This window comes from Cyrtonyx montezumae, unplaced genomic scaffold, assembly GCF_038088225.1.
Source record: "Cyrtonyx montezumae isolate F1298 unplaced genomic scaffold, pur_monq_1.0 scaffold_4, whole genome shotgun sequence".
Lineage (NCBI taxonomy): Eukaryota > Metazoa > Chordata > Aves > Galliformes > Odontophoridae > Cyrtonyx > Cyrtonyx montezumae.
In genome coordinates this window covers 27,024,581-27,034,698 of record NW_027072045.1, presented here as the reverse complement: position 1 = coordinate 27,034,698, position 10,118 = coordinate 27,024,581, and the positions used below count along the sequence as shown (strand labels likewise).

The following is a 10,118-nucleotide window of genomic DNA, read 5'->3' as shown; positions in this document are numbered from 1 at the left end:
TCATTCTGTTCCTTACTCCCAGCTTAGCTCATCTCTTTCAGAAACAAAGAATTAGCAAATATGCCCTCAGAGGGCATCTTTTGGATTGGAAATGCAAAATGTTACATATAGAAGCATTTTTCCAAACTCAGCTGTGAACGGAATGTTCTTACTCATCCCAGATCCTGACGGACTCATTTACACCATAACAGCAACAAAAGAATAAGTTACCTCGTGGAATAACTCATCAATAAGCATTTAAATAAACTACACAGTCACAGCCTGCAAGTACCACTCCCCATCTTGATCACTGCTTTTTCTTTATGCTCCAAAGAATTAGTGACATAAATGATTACATTGTTAGTTCTCAGCAGCACTGCATTTCTCTAGCTATATATTTTAACCAGCTAGGTACTGGTCCTAAAACAGGGACCTACCTGCAGTTCTGTGGTACTCTAGTAAAAATTAACAAATCAAAACTAACATTTAATGACACAGTTTCAGTAATAGTACATGGTCGAACTTTCTTTCCACATTTTGGTTTTTTTTGTTTTGTTTTACTGCAACAATGGAACACATTTTGCTGTAGACTCTGATTCACCCACACCAAACAACAGTCTTGCATCATTTTATTATGTAAAGGCAACCTAATTCATCTGACACGACACCATACTTTTCTCACCTGAAAATCAGAGGGTCTAATGCTCTATTTCACCCTTACCAAGGCACTGTGTATTATCAAAGCTTTTTGCTGGAAATTTCTTCCTCATTCCACAGCCTTCTTGCATACAGGCAAGAATTTAAACAATTTCAAGAGGATCCAAATTGTGTATACATACATGCAGGAGTATGAGTCATTAAATTACTATCCATTTTAAGTTGGCTCAGTGTCTGAACCTTAACACTTATTGATAGCAACTCATAAGTTAAGCTAGGAAGATTATAAAACAAAGAAAAGCCACCCTTAGGTTAGAAAATAGGCTTACACGCATTCCTAGAAGATTTTATTTCACAGTGAGTACATTACTCCACACAGTGGCTGGTTGGACAACTCACTGCAAAAATCCTAAGAGCACAAGATCAAGAACCTCATGAACAAACCCAACCGACAGTCAAGATGGAATCTTTTTTCCCACTCTGGAAATAAAATACAAAGATGAGATCCATGCAGCAGTGCTGACAGACATCACATGACGTTAAACATTCATAAAACTATATTTTCCATTTATTTTCCAAAAACCCAAACTTCAACTGCTCGTCCACAGTCCCTTTAGTAAAGCACATTACACATAACGTGTAATATTAGGAAATCTCCTCAGGAGCCTGTTGACTTTGCTTGAAGGTATGTTTCCCTTGGGCGACAGAGCGTGCTCGTCCTTTTTCTCCCTGCGCTCTTTCTGAAACAGAAAAAAAAGCCAAACACTAAGAATATTACCTGTTTATTTGCTGAACTGGCTCTGTAAAGACTAATAATAATTGTACTGGAATGCTTATTTGATAAGAATGCTGTTTCTTTAAGCAACACTCATAATAGCATTTGGCTAAATAGTCAAAAGGCTTTTAAGAACTGTATGGGCTTCTTTAAATGGTGAAATTAATGAGACAGACATTGTAAAGATGATCTCTCCATATTTTCACTCAGTAATATTATAAGCTTATAAAAGCAATATAATATAAATATATTTTGGTTTTTATGCTTATTTTTTAATTTGCTTTCATTGTAATCCACCAAATAAAGTGTGGACAGTTTCTCATTTACATTGTCAACTGAAGCAGTAAAAAGATACTTTGTTAAATGGTGATACTATTACTAAAAAGACTGAAAACCTGCCATCAGTAAAGAGACAAGTTTAGTACACGTACCCACCTTCAGACAGCTTTCGAAACTGACTTAATTTCAGACTTACTGCATTAGGTAAAAATTCAATATGGCTTTAGTAAATAAACTGCTGCTTTATGTCATAGCTCTGAACTGTACTCTCATTCAGAACTTTCATGATGTATGGAGAAGAGTGTTTGTTGTTGCTTCATGAGTACTGAAACTTTTGAGATTAAAGACTGGAGCAAATTAAGAGAAATAGCCTAGGTTAGAATTGACTAACAGCAACAGAGCTCTACTTTGAGAACATGAAAATCAAAAGGACTAAGTGTGATTACAGGTTTAGATCTACATAGAACATACAAGATACCTGGCTTTCAACATTACTTTAAATTCTAAATACAAAGAGAAAGGACTGTGTACCTGATGTGCACCAACCTGAATTTCTCAAAGCTCAAATCAAATTGTTCACAGAACACTGTTATGTTGGCACACACACACAAAAAAAAAATGACTGAGGGTTTCTCCTCCTTCCCTACTACTGGACTTTAAGAACATAAAAGAGGTTTTCATTACTTCTGCCCTTTCCACGCAGTCATAGAATGTCCGGATCTCCTCAGCACAAGCTTTATCATTGAAGTCATTCTGTTTCCAGCAGGCCATCATTACTGACATCTCTGTAAGACAGGTTGCCTCTAGAGAGGAAAGACACAACTATGAAAGCTCATGTATCTGAGATTTCATGACAACAGCCTCCACAGCGCATAGAGTTCCGAAGAGAATTTTAAGATGAGGTAGAGGCATGTGAGAAAAAACAACAGTGAGGGGGATATCATCATTGCTTGAATCAGAGAAAAAACTCCTAGCAGAAGGTTTTGTCCTATCATAGCCATTTAGCTGTTACGTTTTGATACGGCATTTACATTAAGAATTTGCACAAAGAGTATCATAAAACATAGATTTAGGGTTGGAGAATGTGAAAATGCTCTTTTCAGAAGATCTTACACGCTAATTACATAGCACAAATTAGGTCCCCTTGCCTGCTGGGACGCCTCTGGTCTCATCCCACGTGCAAAGGGGATGCTAACCAATTGCCACAGACGCATGTTTTTGCTTTGCTATTTTTTCCCCTCCACATGTCCCATATATTCAGCAAACACATCCTTGCTGTATTGCAGCGTTCCAGCTGCAAACTCAGGAACTGTCCAGGCCTTCAGAGCTTGCCCCATCACCACAATCACCGTTCCCAGCGTGAGGGTCCGTCCGAGGCGGGAGAGCCCACCGCCGGCAGTCTACCTCACGGAGGCTCGGTAACTCACCTCCCGCCAGCTCTCGGCGGTTCGCCACCTTATTGGCCAGCACCAGCGGCCGGGTGGGGCGGACAGCCGGGGGCCGCTTCCCCTGCCGCCACTGCCCGGAGATCCAGCGTCTCACCCAAGCCGGGTACACGGGTGCCGCCATGCTTTTTGCGACAGGCCGTAGGGCGAGCCGGCCCGGGTGCTGCCCACGTGACCTGCCGCGCGGGCACGCGCAGGGGGCGGGCGGGTGAGCGGCGCGCCCGCGGAAGGGGAGGGGGCGGCGGCCCTACAGCTGGGGCAGCCCAGGCTGCGAAAAATTAACGTTTCACGCAAAACACCAACGGTCTCGACCTAATCGAGGAGATAGAGACACTGGGCTTCTTGTTACCCTGGTTTAAATGGAGCCACACCGACACCAGAAAGTTCCCCGCACCATTAATAGATTTTGCTGCAGTTGTACGTTTAATATACTCCGGCTTGCCTGCTTATTTGTGTTACTTTTAAAATAATACTTTCTTACAGTCCGATTTAAAAAGTAAGAGAAAACATGATCCAAGTAAATAAAAAATTTCTTTTGGTTCTCTTTAGGAAAGAAAACCCAACCTCATCCCGTCAGATTCAAACAGCCTGGAAGCTCTGATCCCGCTCTCCGAGGGCTGTTTGCTTCACGCGGCGAACGGGCAGACCCCTCCAAACTACTACCCCAACACTACGCCTTAGGGGTCCTGCACTTCAACACAGAGAGGGGACACCTCAGCACAGCGGTCCCTGCGGGGTCCGGCTGCTCGTGTTTTTGCCTCTCCCACTTACAGCTCCAATAGCCATTTTTCTCTGCTGCATTTGACTGCTGTAATTATTAAGCCAGCTGAGAAACTGAACTGCAGCTATTGTAAATCACCCTTCCTTTTTACAAATTACATTAGCTAATGGTGGCAGCACCTTCAGGTACATTCACCTTCAAAAGCTGATCTCTCTTAAACAATTCCAAGAAAAATGGTGGGGGGGCTGTGGAGAGAAAGGCAAGCTACACAAGGAGAATTTTAATACCTTCCTGCCCCAGTTATTGCTCTCTGCATTACAACATTACAAACTATTTTTTTTATTTTTATTTTTTGGCATTCAGCCTTGGATTGGAGCATCAGCCTATGAAATTCCCAAGCAGACAAAACAACGTACGTGATGGTGTCTGCACACACCACGCAGATGCATCAGAAGCAAGGAACACACATTCGTTTCAGTGGAGAATGTGGAACTAGAGAACAGGTTTGTTACTCAACACTTGAGTTTCCCTATAGCCTGCATTTTTCTATATATATATAAAAAACTGGTAGCACAGAGTGACCAAAAATTGGGGCAGATGTTCTGATTTTTCAGGGTAAGTCAGAAAATAAGTTCCCTCAACAAACCTCACAGATATTTCACTGAGAATTCTGAACACACATCTACAAAGAGTACGTGAAATTCTAACTGCGTTTCTAACTTCTTTTAATGAATGAATACCATTAAAAGTTGAATCCTAGCCTGTATTTCAGCTGCGTTCAGTGTGGAAACTGAAACGAGCCACAGTCATGAACTATCACCACTATAATGGAAAAAAAATAACTACATCACAAATGGAATGAGGGTCAATTACAATGCTGCCACATAAATGCTATGCCGTAGTTAAGTGCAGCGCTAAAAATGCTGTAATAAGATTCATCCTTAAAATGAGATTGCTGTCTTAAATATCTTCTTTAGAGATAAGAAATTACACCATGGATCTTTCTTTCTTGAGACCATCTAAAACTTTCATGTACTTTCCAAAAACAAAAACAAAAACAATTACAAATCAGATGTATTGGAAGAAATGAATAGTTGACAATGTCTTTTGGAACTGCTTGGATCCAGCTTTCCTCAGGTAAATTCTAACATATTCACCCAAGTTTATCCTGACTGCCCTAATTCTTTCCATGCAACCTTGTAACACCCTTGCCTATGGCTATTTATTCTCAGTTGTCTCACTCTGATCTCCTTAACCTCAATGTTAGCTGTCCTAGGGCACATTAATTTGAGATGCCTTAAAAGATATCCCCACTGTAACTAGTGGTGTGATTAACCAGTTTGAAAACATTAGAATTAGTTCAGACTTACTCCTATTGCTGGACTATTGTGCTTGGATGGTACAAGCACTTAACACATTCATTAGTACACAGAAAGGCAATTTCTCTTCTCAGGTCGCTCTTCTAACACTGCAGTGCTAGCCTACCTTATCTTGAGCTACCTTAACCATATTAGCCTCCCTGAACTATTCTGTTCACCAAAACAGATCTGAGCTGCCATCCCTGGTCCATGATTCCCAGGCCTATTCAATTCCAGTCCATTCTACAAGTTACCTGATGTGTCTTTATTTTCTCAGAGATGTTTCTAAGCATCATGGTCTGTTCTGATCCACTCCAAGATCTCCAAATCTATTTCTAGCTGAGCTGCTTCAGCATTAGTCAAGTCTTTTCTGCAGGAAGAGCACACAATACAAATTAAGATGCCAGTCATATCAGGGCTCTGGAACAAACGCTGCAGTTCCACTCCTCTCCACTCTTCCTAATCCCTCTGCAAGGCCACATCTCTCTCACTGCCAGCTTGGAGACACTGAATCATAAGAAAAGTGCACTCTGTTAAAACTCGACATAGGCTTTGGCTCAGCTGGTCCTATCACTAAAAGGATTTTGTATCTGATTAATCTCAACTTGTCAGTAGAGGTCTCCAGGCAGAATGAAGGAGGGTGCTTTCCTGTATGTTTCTGATTAATGCAACTTCTCAAGAGGTGCCTGGAGATCTATCAACAATCTTAATTAAATTCAACCAAATAGATGACAGCTAATCATTAAGGGAGTGGCTCTCTTGGGATGATAGGTGAAACGTGGGTGTGCAGAGATGTTACTGGGGGCAGATGGCCACTTGTCTAACCTAGCAAAGCCTGTTTAAACAGTGATGTTCCTGACAGCAATTCAACTGAATTTATACTACTGATTACCCTCGGTCAAAGAATGGCAGAACTTTTGCTGTGATTCTCCAGCTGCTGCACTTTGCAAAGAAATATTCTTTTTTTTTTCTTCTCAAACATATACTAATCTACTGACACCTCGTCCTTGAGGTGTCTCTGAGTCATCTCTACTTATCATTAGAGATGACCCAGAGATCATTAGATCATTAGTTCCCTTTGAGAAATTACCAGTGACAGAAGAAAAACTTTTTTTTTTCAGTTGCATTAATTAGTATTTGATATCAAATCAGTATTCTCCACTGAGGTTATTTTCATAGAAATTGTAGTCCTTATGAAAGAACAGAAAACACAGATTACCAGTTCAACAAATAAAATACCCAGCTTCTTCCTGAAAACAAAAATCAGGCAGCAGTTGGTACCACAGTTTTGTCAGAAGAAAGATAACTTTAACTCATCCAATGCAATGAAATGGATTGCTGGATTTTTAACCTTCAGTCAGACATTTTTCTCTCACCTCTCAAAGGCCACAAATTATCCCAGTTTTTCAAGTCATTTCTGAGACACAGCATTAATAGAATCTACTACACTTTCATATATAAGCAGTTATGAGGAGGAGGTATCTATTTTTAGAACATTAATGCTAGTGAATAAAGCTGTCCTGACAGCTCTGAAATCCTCCCTCTAGTCACACAGTAAACGGGAAAATGCATGACAAGCAAGCAGGGAAGTGACTCACTCTGGCTAGAGGAGGGCTGCCAGAGGGTGTACACAGGTGATTTCTTTGATATCTCGTGCTAAAAGTCATGAATAGGCTCAGTTGTGCTTTTGTGATTATGGGCACCTGCACACTAAGAATGGGGTTAACAAAAGATGGCTGTATACACTGCTTATGCTAAATACCATGTAAACCTCCCTACACTCACGACCTGAGTGACGACATTCAACCTATGTTTGGCCTGTTTAGATTTAAAGCAGTGAAGTAAGAAATCCACTGCCAAGAAACCTGCACAAGTGGGGAACCTTTCTTCAAAGCATGAATAACTGCTGCAGTGACCTTCCTCCTTGTCTGCATTCATATATTTGCATTAGTAGAAAGGCAACTAGGATCGTAAATTGGATTCACTTTGGCTAACGTTGGCAGTAGTCTTTGGACATTAAAAGAGCAATCCTTTCAAAATGAATTACTATGTAAATTAATCTCAAATTCTTTATTCCTGGTAGAAGAACTCAGCCTTGAAGACACCCATTCTCAGAAAGAATGCTTTGAGAAGACAGGAGAAGGAAAATAAAACCAGAAAAAAATATATCAAAAATAGATAATATTTCAGTTATAAGGGTGTGTTTGTAGAGTGATGGATATTCTTGTGTCAGAACTGGTGTAAGCTACAAGAAAAGTGCACAGTGACAAGATGCATATGCCCTTCAAAGCTTTAAGACTCAGCTTCTCCTTCTGTGTCCTCCAAACAGTCAGAGAGATGAAACCAAAACGTTGGTGAGGGTCAACATTTTGCTGTCCTCAGGACTGGATGTTATGAAGGTCAGACAGCAGCCTGGCACAGAACTGCAACCACAACTCTTCAGCCAGCTGGGAAAATTAGTGCTCCTCCTGCCCCTGAGGAACTTGCCTGGCGGCTACAGAAGAAATTCATACCACACACTGGAAGAACCATTTCAGCCCTAGTGCAATATACACAATAAGTGAAACAGATATAGTGTATTGATATACATAAGCACACCGATTACACATCAGAGGCATTAACTGTGACATACAGGAGAAGATACAGGTAGCATGATCTAATACTGCAGGAAAAGCTCTGCAGATACAAAAGAAACACAAGGTTTGGGGTGAATGTCTTGGCTTCACTCTGTGAAAGTGGTACCTTGGTCCTCATTATCATACCTTCTGAGAAACTCACCACCTGTGAGATTGAAAAAACACAGCTATATCTACAAAGACACTAAAATCTCAGAAGACAAAGCTATCAAAACTGGCTTGTGGTTCTTAGCTAACAGACTAGAAGCTGTATTTGGAAAACTCCAGAAAAAATCCACAGAGTATTTGTGATAAATTTCTTTTCATACCTGTGCTACTTTCTCACATCTGTTAATGAAGGATATCCTGATCATAGCAGTCAAAAATACTCATATTTGGCAATAATCATGAAACTCAAACAGCCTTCTGTAGTATGTACATGAAAAAAAAGCAAACAAACAAAAAAAACTTGTTGGATTGGTAGATGTAATACGCCGTGTAAAGATAAAAAATGCTGGTGAAGGAGTACTCAGATTTGAACTAGTAAATTCACATAGAGGGTCCCAAGCTACTCTTATATTTGTGCCACCAGATCTTCAACTCTATAGTCAGTTGACAAAGACATGCTAATTTTGCTGTGCAGAAAGGTGAAGTGAGGGGTTAGGACCTCATTAATCAAGAATTAAGCAAGTGCTATGATGCATGTGCTTGCTATTGGTACCTACTCATTATTTATGCAAGGACAATACACAATGTATATCACATCCAATTCTGGTAACAGCAGATAAATTATTAGAAGATAATAAAATACCTGGACTTGGCGATACATCCCCCACTTCTACAATTTCTAGTTAAATGAAAGAATAAAATAGCAAAAAGCAGAATGTGCTAGCATGTGGGCCTTACTGTTACGTCCAGTAAAAAAAGCAAGATCAGTATTTCTTCAGCCTATTCCAACAAAACGTGGATAGGAAAGGCTTTTGAGATACAGATAATTAAGATAGTTAGTGAGGACCAAATGCTTTTCTATACAGTTACAAGAAATGAAGAGAATCTCAAGTAACAGAAGAAATTAGTTCAGACAATTTGTTTCAATCTCATTAAGCAGTCAGTAGAAGTTCATATTCAGAGCTAAAGCAGTCTTAATTTTCTTTATTTACTTTTCAAGCACACTGTGACCACTTTAATCCTGAATAAACAGATTTATAATCTTAATCTGAATAATCCGCTTGAAAAATTAATTCACAGATATTCACCTTGTCATCCCTGTAGCCCAAGTACCTGAAAAAAAAAGGAATGTAAACTGATAAACTTTATTACTGAAGGAGGAGGAAGAAAAAAAAAAAAGGTAAATGTATGTCTCATTATTTTGTACAAAAAGTCAGCTGAGATCAGTGTATTCCATATGATTTTTTCATACCCACAAGAATGCAGGGATAACTGCAGGTCTTCTTTGCTCACAATGCCCAGACTGTTACACTGCAACATTACTGTATGACCTGAGAAGCAAACACTGAGATGAGTATCATCACCTATAAGGATGTTATATCCATAATATACCCAGAATATTAGGAACTGGAATTTGAGAAAAAAATGAGATTAACTGCTCCATATGCTGCTTAACAACAGATAATGACATAACAGAATGTTGATTCAGTCCCATTCCCAACTTTTAGTAATAGGCTTCTGGCTAGTCCCAGCAACACCTGGACTGCCTTACAAAATGAAATCACCTCAGAGATCTACACTTTCATTACCAATGATCTACCTTAGGCATAGATACACTAACTACATAGCCAGTGGTTATTTCCAAAGAAAGAGGAGAAGTGGGGAATAGCATTACACTGTTAGAAACATCACTGAAATGTGTGGCCTGTGCATTTAAACACCTCAGAGAAGAAAAACAAGACTCCTTCCAATGCAAGATCAATTCTTTCAGAAAGGTACCAGCACGGCAGGGAACAGTACATTTTATTTACTTTTTTAAAAGATACAAACTATGCAGCAAAGAAGATGTATATGTCATCACTTACTTTTAGGAACTCCAGTCACAGACCAGGATCCTACTGCATTAAGATCAGGTACAGATACAAAGCCACCTCCATGCTCCCCATTCTGATCAGCCACCTCAGCACAGAAAGACTGCAGGGTTCATCTCCAAACTGCAGGGAGCACTGGAAAAGCACCACCATTAAAACAGATTTGTCTTTGCAGAAAGATGCAGATAGTCAAGAAGAACAAATCAAAGACCTCTGAATCACATCAAGGAGAGATCAATTAGTCAAGATT

The 10,118-nt window shown here is 39.9% G+C and overlaps 1 protein-coding gene across 1 annotated transcript; it reads right to left on the bottom strand.

Annotated features, from left to right (window-relative positions):
* Positions 1–595: 595 nt before the first annotated feature.
* Positions 596–3,293, bottom strand: CHCHD1 (coiled-coil-helix-coiled-coil-helix domain containing 1). Its single transcript, XM_065746532.1, has 3 exons — positions 3,118–3,293; positions 2,375–2,493; positions 596–1,376 (listed from the first exon to the last, which is right to left on the bottom strand). Exons 1-3 carry the CDS (start codon positions 3,257–3,259, stop codon positions 1,263–1,265), a joined length of 375 nt encoding a protein of 124 aa, XP_065602604.1. The 5' UTR covers positions 3,260–3,293; the 3' UTR covers positions 596–1,262.
* Positions 3,294–10,118: the final 6,825 nt, after the last annotated feature.

Coding starts and splice junctions, on each gene's coding strand:
- CHCHD1 (XM_065746532.1), bottom strand. CDS start 3,259: ATGGCGGCACCCGTGTACCCGGCTTGGGTGAGACGCTGGATCTCCGGG. Junction 2,494..3,117: donor CCGCCGAGAGCTGGCGGGAG/GTGAGTTACCGA, acceptor TTTCCTCTCTAG/AGGCAACCTGTCTTACAGAG. Junction 1,377..2,374: donor ACTGCGTGGAAAGGGCAGAA/GTAATGAAAACC, acceptor TTTCTGTTTCAG/AAAGAGCGCAGGGAGAAAAA.